Genomic DNA, 18,203 nt, shown 5'->3' with positions numbered 1-18,203 from the left:
AAAAATTGATCTCACCTGGCAGAAACATTAGTGGTGAAGGAGACACAGTCATTCACAAAGGTGAGAGGAGTTGTGCCTGTGATGTCTTCCCACTGTGCTGGTGATGTACCACCTGGCAGATAATTATCCAGATAAAGTTTAGGAAAAATCAGGCTCTTCTTTATGTCTATTCCACTTTCAACTTGACATGCTTTAAGACATGTAAGATGCAAATGTTATTAAAGTATTGGATAATTACCTAAATGCTATTCATTCACTTTTTGTTAGAAAAATGTGAAATATGATGTTGATCTCAAAAGTTTAACATTTCACAGAAATGTTCATTCTCACTGTGAGTTTTACATTGCACTTATATTACAAATATACATTTGCATATCTAATATTACAAATATCAGATCGGAGAGTCTTGTTTGCTCTAGCAGCCACCGACTAAACATCTACCACGGGTTGTTCATGGCTGAGATATTTCAGAGTTACAGTTAGCACAAGTGGCTTTGCTAGTTAGGTCAGAATTTAAAAGGGCGGTTGTCACCAAGTTTAAGCATTGTGTAGCATTTTCATGTTAAAAGTAGTAAGGAAGGAAGGAATGGGCCTTACTTACTTAAAACAGGTCACAGACCAGAATTATTACACTAATTTTAATCGACAAGAATGTAAAGTAATGAAGCAATGTCCTGTTCTACAATGTTTCTAAATGGAAATATTTAATTCAAACAACAAAGACACGATTTTGTGTAATAATTCTCATTAACAATAAAGAAACATTATTTCAGGAGAAATGCTGACTGGCCCAAATGTTGTTACTTTCAAATATTTCTTCTCTTGGCATCTAAAAAACACATATACCTGTGATGCTACAGAGAAGGCGCAGGGAGGGAGTATAGTCTCCTTTGTAGCCATTTGTAAGCCCCTCCCCTGAGAGGGGCGGGACTGGGATTGTCATGGTGATTGGTTTATGGAACTTCCTTCTTCTTGGCTCCACAGTAACAATGGGGCTGAAGGTTGCTCGATTACCAAGGATTTTCTTCACGGCCTCATCAGGTACTGGCTGAGCCTGGGATAGCAGAGCCAACAGGGAAGGAGGATTTTGTTGTTTTATTTTTGTAGCCTTACTGTACATATATAGTACTGTGTGTGATTTTGTCTATACATCATAAACTCTTGCAGTTAAACTGAAAAAGCAAATGTTTACATCTCTCAAACTCACCTGCAATCCAACCTTGATTTTCTTGGTTAGTGCTCCCTCTGGAAAGGAAGCCTGAACCAATGGGACGCTGCGACTGCACAGAGTCCCGCCCTCTGGTCCCATCTGGTGCGTCTCTTGTCTGATACGAGACACTACTGCAAAGTATTGCGGGAAATCCTTGGTGATAATGCGGCAGATTCTCTTCCTCTCCAGCTCGTTGGGACTGTCCAGTTCTACAGGGAATGAAAAGAAATCAAATAAATGAAATGGGGGAAAAAAGGGAAAAAACGACCTCATGGAGTAAACTTTAAAATCTTTAGTTATTTCACTGACTACAAACACAAGCGCAGTCCCTCAGTATCACATTCTGTAATCACAAAAATGTGCACTTACAGACTTACAAACACTTACAGGCATTTTTCAGATTAAATCCCAGAATGATCTTAAAATCTTGAAATATTTGCCAATGTATGTTCGCTGTACTAGAAGTAGTCTGTGATCAAGCTCGTTTGATGTTTTATCTGATTTCTATGCAATTTAATCAGGTCATTTACTCCATGTGAATTATTTTTGGGTTTCCTCCAAATTAAGCCAAGTATCTCATTATTCGGCACAGAAATCAACCTGTTTGTCATACATATTTTACACGCACTCCAATCAGCTTGAGCCAGTTATCATCAGGGTGTTGCTTCAGTTTATTTCAGTGTTTGCTCATTAATGCGCTAACTTTTACTACAGCTTGCTCTAAAACAGAAACTGAAGTACTTGTGGTTTAGGTGTTTAGTGCTGCAGATGCTAGCATAGCGAAACAAAGTTAGAACACTTTTTTCACCTTCGTCCATGCCATTGAGGAGCTGATTGAGGTCGTCAGTCTTGCAGTCGTACAGATGCTCCTTCCAGGTTTCTCCGTTCTCACTGCGCAGCAGGATCAGCTCTCTCTCCTGGCCCCGCATCGAGCCAAAATGAGGGATCTCCACTATCACAGGCCTGGTAAGGTATATGTCGAGGAAATATCATTGTTTGACTTTGACTTTGACTGATTGGCATGACAAGTAAGTATGTAAGCCAAAACGAAAGATACCACTCTACCATTTGTTTTTAGGAGCTGGGGCCTCTTTTCTAAAATGGACTGATAGTAAAGTCATAGTAAAAATCTAAAGTAAACACAAAAACCACACATTTCAGTAGTAACTTGAAATGTAAGGCTGATGAGCAAATTTTCTCTAACTTGATGTAAAGGGGTTTCTTAAAAATCATGTTGGGCTATTGCAGTTCAAGGCACATAAGTGTTCTGAACTTTATACATCTCTGCTTCTGTCCAAACTCTTTCATGTTTGTTTTTTGTCAATTCACGATTTGATCCATAAAATAACACAAGATGCCTGGCTTCAGTCTGCTTTTCCATTCCTTAACCAACACCTGTTTGTGGAGAAATTGCACATTCATTTAGATTGCTGATTATAATCACTGATTTCAGATGCTTATGTTACAAATGTGATTCTTAGAACCCACTTAGGCAAAGTTATTTTTTATGCTCAAAGTCATTCATGAATCAAATGACAAGCCCTCAGGAAAGACGTTCCACATTTTTTTTAAATGAGGGCCTTTATCGGAGCAGCTGGGAGAGCAGACAGTGTAGTCCTCTCTTATAAGAATGGTGAGGGAAGTTTGTGCTAGATTAATTTAAATCTAAACCTGAACGACAAACGATGACAGAGTTTTCAAATGACAACTCTTTAAGAAGATACTACAGTATTCATGGTATTCAAATAAAAAGTATTACCAAATTTACACAAAGTACAAAGTGTGGAGACACTGATTTTAATAACATACAGTCGTGAATGAAATGTGGTTCTGCTGATGAGAGTGAAGCGTCATAATCACTGCGGCGGCCATGCTGCAGGGTCGATGGGACGTTCAGAGTGAATTTGCACGACTTGACGAGACAGATGATGTCATGATGTAATGAGGGGAGGGAGGAGAAAGCTGCACAGCCCTTACTTAAACAAGGCATGATAGCAACACAAGAGAGACACATGAATATGCACTACTCTCAGAGTAGGCAGTAGAACTGAAGAGTAAGTTTAAAGTGAAGCTGTCTGAGTAAGTATATACATTAAAAATGAAATAGAAAAGGTTTTTGGTTTTTTTTGAATGTCCTGTTTTCTCAATCAAAGAAGAAAGAATTCACTTTCATAAATTTGAGCCAGCATTAGAGACAAACTGAGCTAGTTGAAAGACACAAGGAGCAATTATTGCAGTCGCACCTCAGCGCACTGTAGGTACGATAAGTCACCTGTCCCAGAAAACTAACAGGACTGCTTCAATTTTGAGAAAAAGAAACTTTTGTAAAGGTGAAATCATGTGCTTTAACTACTGTGCGTGGCTTCAATTTTACGTTCATAAAGCTCTATAACTCTGTGCTGATAAAAGCACCAAAAAAGCAATAAAATAAACACAAAATACTAATAAAAACTAGGAGTATGATGGTGTCACAGCAAGAAAGTCCCGGGTTCAAAGCTGTTGGCACTTCTAGGGAAACTTTGCATGCTTTGTTTCTTGTGCCATAAAAGACAAAACATGCAAGGTTACTGCTGGCTATCATGGTCATCGGAAGAAAGAGTTTTTCTACATAGTAAAGTTGACTTGATACAAGTGGATACTATTGATCCACTGCTATTGGATACTGTCCCTGAAACCATGCAATACAGCTCCTTCACTAGGTTTGTATGCTTTTCATTATGACCATTCTTCATTTCCCTTTTAGGGCTGATGAATAATTTGCACTTTCTGGTGTATTTTCTTTGGTAAAGTCTTTCTTTTTATGGTAGATTACATTCTATTACTGCCTACCTCAGTGGATGTTGAAAAGGGTTTTTTTCTTAACCATAGAAAGGATCCTGTGATCATCCACAAAACTTGTCTTCTCTGGATGTTCAGGCCTTTTTATGCTGCCGAGCTCACTGTTTTTTGTTTTGGCAGCTCAAATTTGTCCTTTTTTACTTGCATATAAAGCTTCAAATGTCACACTTGGATTTAAGTCTAGATAAGACACCTGATTAATTTTTGAAGACATAAAACACGTACAGCACACAACTGTGCATTAAACTGGATTTAGTTCCCCCATGGTTGAAGTAATACTTTGATCAGGCCCTTTAACTAATCCTGAAAGTCTGGTTGGGTCTTCGTTTGGCTTCATTTGTTCATTGAGCTTAACTCAAATGTACTGTTGGACATACAGAGTCAAAATTGAATGTTGAGGCACCGCTTTAGGATCTTAACCCTGCTCACATAAAAATGTCATCAGTATAACACTTTCTACCGAGAGCTTTTGACATTAATTATATAAAATTATCGTGAGATGACATAAAACTGATAACAGTAGTCATGAGAAGCAGAATGATGCTTGGCTTCAGGGAAAAAAAGGCTCATGCCCAACAAGCGCAGTCCAGTCCAAACAGCCAATCAAAACCTTTACATTCAGTGACGTCAGAGGCCCACTGAGAGCTTCTGAAATTAAAAAAAAATACAATGATATATAAATGAAAGTGGCAGAAAATTAACTGTAATGGAGTTCACAGTTAAACTGTGTAGTTTTAGGAAGAATTTGTATGCAAAAACTAATTTCTGCCTGTTAAGTCATTGAGGCTATTACAAATCAGCTGCTGGTTGACCCATCTTCCAACTATATTGATTATTTCTTCCCAAAACTACATGGCACCCATACTGATGCTGTAACCTATCAAATCAAAGTCAACAGAGATGGGTAAAATAAACCATCAGCATGAATCAGCCTCGGTCATGTTGTTTCCTTTGGGGAGGTGGGAAATACAGGAGAAAGGGGAGCAGGGAGGAGGGAAAGGGGTGCTATGTTTGGTTCCTACCCAATAAATCTAGTTCCTCTGGGTCCCAGCTGTAGCACGGGACAAACCAGGCTCTCGCCTTCATTAAGGGCTGGCAGCTTTCTGGGGAGATGTAGTTTACTGTGTCCGCAAAATAATGAAACACACATACACACAAAACACACACTCGCAAAGTCAGTAAAAACACACACACACACCACCGACTTCTATTTCCGTATCAGTAATAAGCTCTTTTATCAGTAACAACATCTTATTTATTGTTACAGGTACAATTAGTGGCATCAGTAATGGCAACAAGCGACAGAGGCAATATTTGTTGCCTGTACATCACAGATTTCTTTATTTTAACCATATCTCATGAGTTATGCAGTAATATGAGTAGCAGATGGGGCAATAATTAGAAATTTTTCAAGCAAAAATAGCAACGAATTCCTGGTGACAGCTTCTCAATGGGAACAAATGCTGCTACTTTCTGTTTTATAATACATGGAAATTAAACATTTCAGCCTCTTAAACCATATTACACAAGTTGTTGCAGACCGCAGTACAACCAAAATTACTGTGAGAGTGCGAAATGAACTTGTTGCCTTCGAGATTGTTGCTTCAAAGACATGGACCTAGTTAGTTACTGTCTTCAAAGCCACATTGGTGCATCAAGACAGCAATAAAATGGCAATAAAGTGTAGCCAGCCTGCCATCGGTTTGCAATCGAATGAGGTCAAGCTGGCAATCACTGCACATGCATTCTGTTTAGGATAACGCAATAATTAACTGTGAAAAACCAAAGCAAATTTCAAATCTGTTGCCTTTCATTGCAAATCTGTTGCCGTCTACATACATAGAAATTCACATCGAATGCTTACATTCAGAGATCTACAACAAAAATCCTGAAATGTCTCCACAAATAGTTACACAGTTGTTGCAGAATTATAAATTAACTGCAAAATAAAAAACAAGTGCCCCCAATTTTCACATTTGTATAAAATATAACCAGAATTGGCAACCAGCTGAGTTCAGTCCCCTACTGCAAACGAGTCAGGCCGAAAAAGAAAATCATCACCAGGCAACCGCAGGTTTTAACACTAGTGTGGCCAAGCTATTATTGACTCAGTACTGCCATGTGCACCATAAGGATTCGTTTATATATATCCTCAACTGGTTTAAAAGTGTTTAAAAACAGTTGCTAAGTTTACTATTTTTTAAATTATTGATAAAGTTTCTGAGATAATACAAATTGCAAGAAGAGGTTGCACTGTTAAAACTTGAACCGGGCTGTAGAGGACTGGTTTGGCAAACAATTCTGCTAGAAAAATCATAAGTCCAGTGGTGTAATTGTGTGTTCGTCACTGATTCTGTGGACTAACCACAAGGCCCCCCAGACTTTAATCAATGTAATGCCCGTTTTCATTTTACATCTGTCTAATTAACTTGTGTAGAGCATCAGGTTTATGGAAAACCTACTCAGTTGGGACCCAGATACACAGCTGTTATTTCCCTGCACTTTGGTGCCATTTTGTGGCTGTTATAACAACTGGGAAACACATCATGCAAACAAAGCTTCGACTGCCATAAATCAAATGGATTCAATTCTTTGTTGAACTTCCAAACATTTAGTTTTGAACTTATTACTTCCATCTCTTCCGTGTGATTTTGAGAAGCGCTTCTAACGAGTTAATCATCTTTTAATGCTGCATGGCTTAACGCTACATGTTGACTTTAAACCAGCATAAGACCACCGTTTTGGAGCAATTAAGAAATAATAATAATTTTCAGTTTTTCCCATGCTGATTATGTGGAACAACCCAAAATTGCACAGCTATACACTTGCCTAAAGCGCTCTCAATCATATTCCTTGATGTTAAGGTGGTAATACAGTTCGGGGAGAGCCATGTTCTGTGCCTTGTGTCTGGTTTTATGAACGCCAACTTGTGATCCTATTTGTGCGTTTGGCGTCATCCTAAACAAATATCTTGATATATGCTCTATTGAAATCCCATCATATTCAGCAGTATTCTTTCAGAATATTTGAGTTGTCTTGCAGTTTGGACCAAGATACACAGCTGTTAGCCGTCTTTATCAAACAGGCAGTCATTTTTTTAAAATCATACTAAAACTGTAACTGCTGAATTTAAAAAACTCCTCACATGCAATACAGCTATACATTAAAACCAAATTATGGCTACATATTTACATTACAATATTTACTCTTAAACATGTTGCAGTCATTACTAATGTTGCCTTTACTTTGCCAAAGGGGAAACACCGCTTACTTGGGGGTGAGCAGACTACAACAATAAGACTTGTACTGTAAATAGTACCCCTAACATGCACATACACACATTCACACTTTCCAATATAAACGCAGGTGGCTGGAAATGGCAATGGCAAGAAGCAGAAGGAAGGAAATGTCAAGATACAGAACAAAGGTGCACAAAAATAAGCCGTTAAGCAACAGCAAAAACAATCTCAGCGATGTTTAAAAAGAAGGTCTTACCCAAGGAACTGCGCTCCTGCGGGACCGACCTCAACAAGTCTGCTGGCCAGGCCTTCTCCTTCCACCATCGGGGGAGGCGACGCCAATTTGTGCCTCTTCACCAGTCGACACGTGATCCGGGTGGGTGCTGTGCACTTTCTGGGCGGGATGATGATTCTCATGCCGTTGTGACGGCTTCCTCTCATGGAACCACCCCTGGCGTCGACCATGAAGCTGACCAGGAACCTGACGGAAAGTAAAAAGTAGGAAGAGCCGGAAAAAGAGGGGGAGAGACGTAGAGTGACAGGAGAGAGAGAAGAAGGGAAACGGAGTGTGCAAAGATAAGAGATAAAACAAAGTGAAGAGAAAAAGAGATAACCAGAGAGGGCAAGTAAAGGGTAAAGAAAAGAAATGGAATAAGAAGAAAAACAAATGTTGGTTTATCAGCTGTACTGATGACCAGAGAGGAGCTTTAGTCGAGGTCCCATGCTGTGATCTTCAAAACACTGACAAAGTAAGTGTGAGTAAAAGGGAGAAAGAGAGGTGAACAAAGAAGAAAAAACAAAAATGTACAGAGGTTTCTGTGCTGGCTATGACTGAAGTTGAAAAAATAAAATAAGAACAAAAACAGCTTTGGCGTGTAGATGTCGCAAATTTGGTAAATCCATTTACAGAAAGTGAATGTTTTTGAATTATGTAAAAACTAGTCGATTCCATAGGATGTCAGATTAAATGTTTTATTGGGCTTTTTTTGTAATGATATATAAATTCGACAGCCAGGACACCAACACAGGAACCTCCAGTGTGTCTTGCCTTTTTACCCACATTAGAAGGTAGCGTACCTCTGTGTGCAGCTCATTTAACTCAATCAAGGAACTTATAAGTCACACACACAGACGCACACCATGCAATACTGTAGCTAAAATGTGGTGTTAGTTTTTATGTTATTTAACAAACAGCACATGAATTGTTGCTTTAACAATATGCTTGAAGGGGATCTGTTATGTGCTTCCTTATTTTCTGTCATACATACACTCCAACTGTCATCTATACTCATATTAAACACAGCCAAAGTTTCAAGAAACGTTTCAGTCAGTTTTTTCTACTCTTGGCCCTGCATGACGCCATAAAGAGGGGCGTGTATGTGAATAAAGCCCCGCCCACCTGCTGTTAAAATCCCCTGCTAACAATTGGCAGCCAATCAAAGAGAGAATGCTTAAATGGAGAGGGAGAGACTCCACAGAGAGCCAGCGTAAGATTCATGCAAAACTATTCTAGCAGAGTCCAAGAATAAAATACTGAGCTGGGTTCACTGTCACATTATAAACCAAACTGACGCTTTTACTGAGTTTCAGTTTTAACATTTTGATCTACAATGACATATCTGCCATGTTTTTACTGACTATTTAAAGCTAATCCTGTGATTGTCAAGACAGTAGAGGCTTGCTGCTGGAGAATGCAAAAACCATAACACATGGCTAAAGCATATGTCAGCAACATTAAATTTAAAAGTCACATTCGGTCAGATCTGGCAACACAGACTCTTTCAGATCAGTTAGAAACTCAAAGATTTTCTCCTAACAAACAGGAAGGAATAAATACAGGGATAACAGTCCGAAACACTTTACGTCAAGTCTGTAACAACACAGGGTGAGAACAGCAAACACAGATGTTATGAGTGAATATAAAAGGGAAGGTGCAATGTCATCGGGAAATAAAATAAAATAAAAAAAGGTAGTGGTGGTGATAAAAAGAAGGCAACCAATCACAGTCAATCACCTGCTGTCGTACTGCGGGAGCGGAGAGGAAAAACTGCAGGATGGACGACAAAGCAACGCAGGAGTGACAGGTCAACCACAGAGCTTTGTAATCGGAAATACAGCTGAGAAGATCATTATTAATGAACCCCAAGTTAAAGGAAGAATTTGAGGGAAAACTGTGGGAAATAGTCTTAATTGCTGTTTTGTGGAGATTAGAATGAGGAGATTGTCTTCTTTATTCGTTAAACAGCCAGCAGCCAATTACATCACACAGGCAAAAGAACTGTATTTTTGTCTTTATATGGCTTTAACATAGGTGATATAACATGTTGATAATCAAGCTTTAGAGCTGCCTGTAGGTGGATTTTCCACTGGACAGAGCCAGTGTAGCAGTTTCCCTCTCTCCCATCTTTGCACTAATCTAAAGATAACCAGCTGCTGGCAGTGGCTTCATTTCCCCCCCCCAGTCTTCTTCTCTAAATCTACCCTTGAAAGGCAAATTTCCACCATTACCAAACATGTCAAATAAAACTTTGTTTAAAATATTGCTTTATCTTCCTTTACTTAAGTAACAGATATAATTTAAGTAATCCTAACTTAACAGTTTATCCATTAAAGACAAGTAGAGAAAAAGTAATGCCTGATGAAGCTATACGCTGCCTGACCAAAAACACTCACCACCTGCGTTTAACCAAGCAAATACGTAAGAGTCTTCCATAATATGTTTAGATTGGAAACAGGTTAATTATCTCTAAGTGATGCAGTGAGTAGCTTCTCATTTCTCATGCAAACACATTGTAAGACATGTTTCAGAAGAGTCAAACAAACTGTAGTCCTATCAGTGAGGCTAATCAGAATTAAAGGCTTCAGTTTAATAAGGAGTATAAAGATTGGACTCTGTAAATAAATCTATGTGGTAAATGTGGACAGGATGAGTCCAGTTTACCCTGCTCCAGAGTGATGGGGGCCTCAGGCACCAGGAGTAGTTGATGAAGCGATATACCCATCATGCCTTGTGCTTGCTGTGTTATAATCTAGGGTTGCTTTAGTTGGTGATATCTGGTTTAATATATGTTATATACCCCAGAAATGAGGTCAGCTGAATACCTGTATATACTGAATGACCACATTTTTTAAACAGTGCATTGTTTCTTCTCTGATGGCATATTCTAAGATAACAAATTGTAAAAGAGTGGTTCAGTCCAGGCCTTAGAAACTTGGGATGTGCTTTACGCAGTGGTCTGATTTTCACATAAACAAGGCGAAGTTTTGATAAAAAATTAATGCAACTATAATTTTTTTTGGCCGGGCAGTGTACGTAACTTTCAAACGAGTCCCTTAATGGGCAATTAACCAAGAGGTCAAGATTACCTGTTACAGCTGCTGCGAGAGACAATGAGTTATGTGACCTTCAAATCAAGGTGAGGAGGAGCCAACTTTCCAGCTTTACTTTGTTGTGACTAAAAGTTTCTTTTTAACAGCAGTTTCTAGTTACACCTGTTTGTTATTAATGTTTGATTTTTTTTTAAATTACAGAAATCCTCGAAGTATTAGCTTTAAAGACTTAAAAAGGGTGAAGAAAAAATGCTGCATGTATGAGCTGCCTTGTCAGAGGGAAAGAAAATGAGACTCAGCAAGAAGAACAAACAGAAAACACACAATAAGCAGAAGGAGATGATGACAGTCACTTCATCCTTTCCTCTAAAGGGTATAAAACTAGTAAGCCGTTTTCCTTCCTCTCCTTCCACTTTTTCACTCCATCTTTGTGATTAAGTCAGATATTTTCCCTTTTTACTCCCCCCACTCTTTCCTCCTGTTCTTATCCATTCACATTTTCAAACATGCTTACCCAGAGTGTATTGGTGAGGACACTAGGTTGACATTATCCAGTGCATCTGCAGTCCAGCTGTACCTCCTCAGAGAGTCGCTGTCAAAGTCCTTAGCCGCTGCCAAATGCTGTGGAGAAGACAACAGAGTCAGTGCAATTCACGAGTGTGTGAAAATCTAAGCTAACTTCTCCTTTTAATGTAAAGACTTGCTTTTGCACATGCAAGGCTAATAGTGTGGAGGCTACAGATTTTTCAATATTCCTTATTTAATGTCAAAGTTTAGACGGGGATCACTAGTTTTGTAGATATTTCTTGCAAATTTATGAATGAGTCATAAAATAATTTCTTCACGAGAAAGACAGCAGCAGATGTCGCTTAGCGTAAAAAAAAAATCAGGAGATGTTACATTTCATTAGAACACAAGCTGTCAAAAACATCTTGATGACATTCAAAACGAAGCTCGGAGTAAAATGCAAATGAAAAATCACCACATTAAGGATCAAAAGAAAAAACAGACATCAGATGGCAGAAAACAAGCGACTAAAAATGTTTACAGACAGACAGATGCACTGACACCAGGCCCGTTGTGTCATCAGTCTGAGGATGCTCTTGAAAGATTCAGATTCACTATTTATATTCCAGATGTGCACCAATATGACATGTCAAGTTGAAGGCCATGCTTCAAACAGGAAATTAAAGCTAAGATTTTAGAGTACTTCTGAAAACTCGCTCACATTTAATGAGGAAAAAATACTTGGAGTATTATATTAATCTCCAAATTGCTACAGAAAAACGGGGAGTGACAAAGACACAAAGTTTGGTTTTACTTATCCAAGGCACATGGATAAGTAAAAACAGGGAGGCTACTCTACTAAAACACTGTAAATACACGCAGTACGGTAACAACTGAATCCAACTGATGAAATAAGTGATATAAAAAAAGAAAAGTTAACAATGCTTTACACAACTAAATGATACCAACATGTGGAAACCCACTGACACGAAGAGTGCATAATGACTTCTACATCTACCTTATTGTGTTGCTCTACAATGAAAGACTTTTCCTTACGAAGCATCTGGAGGAGCGTTAGAGGAAACAAGTGGTTATTCAATTATTCAATAACTAGTACATCTTTACTCTCCAGTTACACAATCATATGTCCCAGTGTCATAAATTTGCAGATAGTCTCAGATGTAGGTTTTTTTTTTTAAATTTCAGTTAAATAGACCCCACAGAGTTTTTGACCACTCTTTGTGCAAAGGAGCAAAGTTTTTAATTCAGAGTTAAACCATATTATCCAGTTCTGGGTCCAAATGCCCCTTCAGCTTGCAAAAGCAATCAAATATAAAAGAACCAGTCAGAGTTTCAAACAAAAGTCCAAATTATTTTTATCTAATAAAATTATCTGTTTTTTTGTGTAAATCTAGTAAAATGGTCAGTTGTGTTACAGTCAAGCATTAACTAAAAAAATAAAGGTTTGAAGAGGTTGAGTGGTGTTCAGTGGGATTTTTAAATCGACTGGAGGAGGATAGATAACCTCCACTGATATTATACATGATGGAAAAGGCGTAGGCCTGTTGTGTCAGCTACATTAGAGGCTCTACGCAGATTCAATGCAGAATTAAATTATGCAATAGCAACACGATAGCTAGCTGACATATAAAGATTTTGTACCATGTTCTGGCTGAAGTAATTCCCAAAGAAAAGAAAAGAAAAAAGCAAAACTGTTTAGCAGTTTTCAGCAGGTTTCAGCTTTTTTGTGGATAGCAAACCAAGTAGTTCAATGAGTCATGTTTGGTGCCAATTTTACATTTTAAGAAACAGAGATGCACATTTGCCACTGCTTATGCAAGAAAGACTTTACCTGTCACTTCACAGGCAAGCATAATCTTTATCCGCGCTGTCATTGAACTCATGGGTATTCTATGAACAAGTTTTACTTGAACTTCTTCTTCTTCTTCTTCTTAACCTTAAATGCTATTTTCTTGCATCTTTCAAGTAAGTGGGACATCACAATAATCCCTCTTAGATAGCAGCAGGTAGCACTAATCTCATTTCCTCTTTCAGTAAATTGTAACTTGATTGATCGTCTTTATGTCAGTGGCAACACAAGTGTAAGAGGATTGGTGTATTGCATAGCCTCTGGCACAGCACCAAGACACCTTGGTACATTTGGAGACAGAAGTGTGTCACTTGTGAAGTTAATGACCAGCGGATTACCGGCTGAGAGAATTAAACTAAGGGAGCAGCCAGCAAGAGGTATGAAGCATAGCACGAGCAGCTTCAAACTGATTTTTTGCTCCCACTAGAGTAGCTTTGCATGATTTGCAATTCATAATAATCCTTATTATATGAGCAGCCTCTCACTTCATCCAAAATCTGAAACTAGCTGATTCAGAGCCCATCACCCCTCCTTTAAGCCAACTTTATTGTGATTGGCTGCTCCTTGCAAACAGAAGATTTGAACAGCAGCTGGATGTGACTTTTATGTGTGATGTCCATATTAGGGACTTTGTGAAACAGAGTTTAGAGCAGTCTGGATTATTTGTAAATACACTGACCTCATTATTTGACACGTTGGCCCTGGTTATGTTAGAGATTAAACATTGTAACATGATTCATGTGACAGGAAATAAGAAAAAGCACAATAAGTCCACTTTTAAGACCCGAAGGTCCAGTCAGTGTACGTACCATCTCCTTACTCGGCGCCAGTATCTCCTCTATCATCATGCTGTCCCGTGTAAATGAGCTCCGGTTCAGCATGTTGGACCTATCAGAACTGAAGGAACGAAGGCTTGGTGTGGTTGTCGTAGTAGATTACCAAGACAACAGTCACAGTGATGGAAAGGGGAGGTGAGGAAGAGGAGGAGGAGGAGGTGGTGGTGGTAGGGGGGAGGGGGGGGGGGGGCAGAGGGTAAAGGGGTATGAAAGTGAACAGAAAAAACAAAACAAAAAAAACAAACACAAACACATTAAATGCATGCAGCTTCCAGGAACCTGACTGTATGGCACCAGAGACAACAACAACCACAAGAAAACAGATTAAAAGCTGAGAGAAATGACTGATGTGTAATTTCGCTGAAGTGATTAAAAATCGAAATAAAAAATTTCAGATGCAGATGAGATTGTACTTCTGGGGCGATCAGTGTACAGTACTGGTATTTACCCATAATAATGACAACTTTGTTGATAATCAGCTGGCACTATTTTGACTCCTCATGTCTTTGTATACATCTGTCAGCTTGTGCAGGCTGTAATGTTGTTTGTGATGGGAGCTTTGAGACAAACTTTTATGAGGCAAATAAAAAGCATTCCTGAGCGATGACATGACGAATGTTTGCCTGCAACATCCCAACAGCAATTACATCAGTGCCATTAGCTTTATGCAAGTAAACTATTGTGAACCAATTAACTATCAATGGCAGGAAGTGCTCTACAGCACAACTCTAAGTGCTAAAATCACAAGGCTGTGGAAACCAAGAGCAGATGTGGCTGCAACAGATTTATTTTTTCATACAATTATCCAAAGATTTTACATTTATAGCTGGGAGTCCTTTTTCCATTCATTCCATTCAATTGATTAGTGTCTCCAGGACTCAAAAGTTATGTCCTCAACATATATTATTCCTGAAGAAGAAAAAAAAAAGTTTTATTTCAAATTGGTGGAATAATTTCGGGGGGATGTTAATAATGGATTGCATTTATATAGCGCTTTACAATTCCACTATTCATTCACATTCACACACTGGTGGAGGCAATCTACAGTTGTAGCCACAGCTGCCCTGAGGCAGACTGACAGAGGCGAGGCTGCCATATTGCGCCATCGACCCCTCTGGCCACCACCAGTAGGTGGTAGGTGAAATGTCTTGCCCAAGGACACAACGTCCGAGCCGGGGCTCGAACCGGCAACCTTCCGGTTACAAGACGAACTGCCAACTCTTGAGCCACGATCGCAGAGATAAATGTATATTGCATGAAACTGTGTACTAGTTAAACTAAAGGAAACTGCAGAACAAAAATGTTTAATGATCTTAATGAGGGCATAATTAGCAGTCTTGATTTTCTATAAAAAGCCAAAGATATGATTTAAAAAAAGACTGGACGATATCTGACTTCTGTTACAGCCCGTAGTTAAAGTCAGTCTTGTGTTGTGAAGCTATTCAGTACTGAAAGAGGTTCACTTGTCCTGTCCAAACAACAATCTAAATAACATTAAATTCATTTGTACAGCTCCAACTTAAAATTTGAATACTTTTACAAGTAATTCTACTTCTAGCAATTTCTCATTAATGTTGCTCTGGGACTATCACTGCAACTGACCAAATTTATGCTGTCACAGCTTTGGAAATCAGGGAAAATAACTATAACAACTATAGTTACTATAGTAATAAAGTGCTACTCAACCTGTTTGCAGGGATTTATTTATTTTGGTTTGTTTGTTTTTCAGCTTTTTCAGCTGTGTCTCTGTGACATCAACCACAGAGGTGAAGTCCCAGAGATCTGCAAGAATCATTTTTTTCACCTTCGCCAGGTTGATGGTTTAAAATTGGACCTGATAAGCCAGGGGCGAAGGGGATTTAAGGGGAGATCTAACTATGACACAGAATTGATTAACAGCGTGTTAATATATCTTTAGATGATAGATAATCCTCCTTCTCTCATTCTGATAATGGTCATAGTGCTATGATAATAATTTTATATGTTATGCAGCAGGCTTGAAACTTGCAGCTGAGCCCATAAAATCAGCAGGAAAGTGTTTACTGAGGTCGGAAAAATGGACGTGAATGCTGGCTTTAGACAGACCTCGATACAACAAAAGGATTTTTCTTTTACAGACTATGGTTGCAATGTTATGAGATGACAAAAATGTCACTTGGCATGGATTTGTTTCTTCCACAATAACATTGCAATTTCACATTGCGATTTGATTTTGGAACTACTTATCCACATGAAATCACATTTGATATCTTTATTACTGAGTGTTCAGTATATATTCTCTGAAAGTATTCAGGGATAAACTATTTGAGCCTAAACTGATGAAGGCAATAGCATCCTCATTGCCTACAGATATCAGTTCAGGTCCCTGGAAGCTTGATGGAGAAATCAAAATTATGCAAAGCTCCACCTTTGTGGAAAACCCACAAAGACCAAGATACAGTCAAACAGAAAAATAAACACCACTATTCTCTATAGCCAGCTGAGCGCTTTTCAACTGAAAGTAAGAAATCAGACAGAGATCACACAGGTGAACCACAGCAAACACACAGTGCCACAGAGTTAACAAAACTGGTCAAGATCATTGCGTTAGTAGTCAAATGTGTTAAACAAATATGGTCAATATGCATTACACTGAACCACAGAGTCATGATACTGATAGCAACTGGGGTTTAAGGGAGTGGGGAAGGGGTGAGATGGGGGAGGTATAGCGAGGCCTCGTCATGCCTTGAGTCTTACCTGACTTTCGGACTAACGTTAACAACGGACATGAGGAGAGAATAAAACATCATGAACAAACAGAGGAGTGGACAGAAAGACGAGAAGCCAGAGCACAGATGCAGGTTGGTACAATGATGACAAATGGCTGACTGCCTAACCAGCTGCCTGAAACTTTGTGCATGAGGGAGGAGTTGCAAATAGGGAGGTGTTAGAGTATTCCAGCTCTGAGATCTGAATGACCCTTAATCTCTGAGGAGAAACATGTGCCTCGATAGCTGCTAAATGCGCCACCATTCTCATCAGTTAGCTATGGTTTGCCTGCTTTTTGTTGCTCTGCGGGTATGAAGCACTTAGTTTTATTTGAGTTTTATCTGTTGTAGCTATAAAAAAAGGGGGAGAACAAAAAGACTGAAACCAAATAGCCCGTGTTTCAGGCCATGGAACCAAATCAGATGTTTGTAAAACTCCAAACATTCTAGAGCTGAGATGAACTGCACACAGATGATAATTCTCCATCTCATCACATTGAATAAGACTTTAAATCTGATCTATTCTTACAACAAACTTCCACTATTTTCATTGTACATGTAAAATGACAATAGAAGGCTATTTTATTCTATTCTTTCTAACAAAAAAAGATTGCTAAGTTGAAATTGGGGATCAGAATTTGTATTACATCAACCTCTAGTATCATAAATTATGCAGGATACTCATGTTCTGCTGTTAATATTATGAGGAAAACCTGGAAGGCACTTTCTAAAACTTTTTTATTTTTATAACATTTTTATTAAAATTTATTATCTTCTAGATGGACTGCACTGGAAGTTATTTGAACCAATTACTGCATGAGAAACCAGTTTGTTAAACTATCTCTAAGCTAGATTGGTCAAACACACACACACACGCATGCACAGACATCACCCCTCAAACAGTGTGTGTTGATCTAACCCAGCACTCAAGGCCATGCAATCGAACGTGCTTCTAATTTCCTGTGGCTCAGCGTGCATGTGTGTCACGCTTTAGATATTCAATAACCCCTCCCTCTTCAGCCAGTTGCACAAGTGTCAAGATTTTCATACAAGCATAAAGTTCAGCAGTTGCAGGGTGCAAACTGTAACCTCTGGGTGTGTTTGTGTGTGTGACATGTAGGGATCAGAATAATGGAAAGCTACATTGTTATTTAAAATCTTCTGACATACAAACAAGATCATTTCAACTTAAAAACCTGCAGCTCTGTGAGTTTATCCATTTTCTGTGTGCAAACTGTATTTTTAGATCATGAGGTATCACAAGATTTCTTGTGCTGTTAAAAGTAGTTCATGAACTCTGTTCTGATTAACACTGCAGTATCTAGTCAAGCAGTAACTGTGTCTGAAAAAGACCCATTAAATAAAGATAAAATGCACTACAAAAGAATAGATGACCACAAATGAAGACAAGCATCTGCCCAACTATTTTTCCATAAAAATCCATAAACTCGTGTGAAAGAGCAGTTTCTTGTTTTGTACTTTAGAGGTTTTATTTTAAAACCATTTGACTTATGCTACGCCCATGTTTTTTCTTTTAGGTCTTTGCTGAAAAAGTTCCACAGCACACGTTATCTGCAGATCTTTGTAAAATATGTGGTATGAGAAGATTGGTGACGTAGTGATAGC

General features: G+C 38.7%; 1 protein-coding gene across 3 annotated transcripts in view; it reads right to left on the bottom strand.

Moving 5' to 3' along the window:
- Positions 1 to 18,203, bottom strand: part of LOC146703556 (ankyrin-3-like) — a 129,148-nt gene that overhangs the window by 30,380 nt on the left and 80,565 nt on the right. The window contains exons 26-35 of one of the 3 annotated variants that reach the window (XM_085466817.1): positions 16,567 to 16,578; positions 13,804 to 13,891; positions 12,143 to 12,187; positions 11,132 to 11,238; positions 9,302 to 9,334; positions 7,544 to 7,768; positions 2,019 to 2,173; positions 1,208 to 1,419; positions 847 to 1,054; positions 16 to 112 (exon numbers count right to left, since the gene is read on the bottom strand). In XM_085466817.1, the coding sequence (XP_085322943.1) occupies positions 16 to 112; positions 847 to 1,054; positions 1,208 to 1,419; positions 2,019 to 2,173; positions 7,544 to 7,768; positions 9,302 to 9,334; positions 11,132 to 11,238; positions 12,143 to 12,187; positions 13,804 to 13,891; positions 16,567 to 16,578 (1,182 nt within the window). Of the gene's footprint in view, positions 1 to 15; positions 113 to 846; positions 1,055 to 1,207; positions 1,420 to 2,018; positions 2,174 to 7,543; positions 7,769 to 9,301; positions 9,335 to 11,131; positions 11,239 to 12,142; positions 12,188 to 13,803; positions 13,907 to 16,566; positions 16,579 to 18,203 lie in introns of all 3 variants that reach the window. The other 2 variants (XM_085466818.1, XM_085466819.1) reach the window with 2 other exon arrangements.

Source organism: Copadichromis virginalis, linkage group LG8, assembly GCF_057382275.1.
Source record: "Copadichromis virginalis isolate Kocher_CV1m ecotype Utaka linkage group LG8, C_Virginalis_male_GT1.1, whole genome shotgun sequence".
In the NCBI taxonomy this organism is placed as follows: Eukaryota; Metazoa; Chordata; class Actinopteri; order Cichliformes; family Cichlidae; genus Copadichromis; species Copadichromis virginalis.
This window is presented reverse-complemented; position numbering and strand designations above follow the sequence as displayed.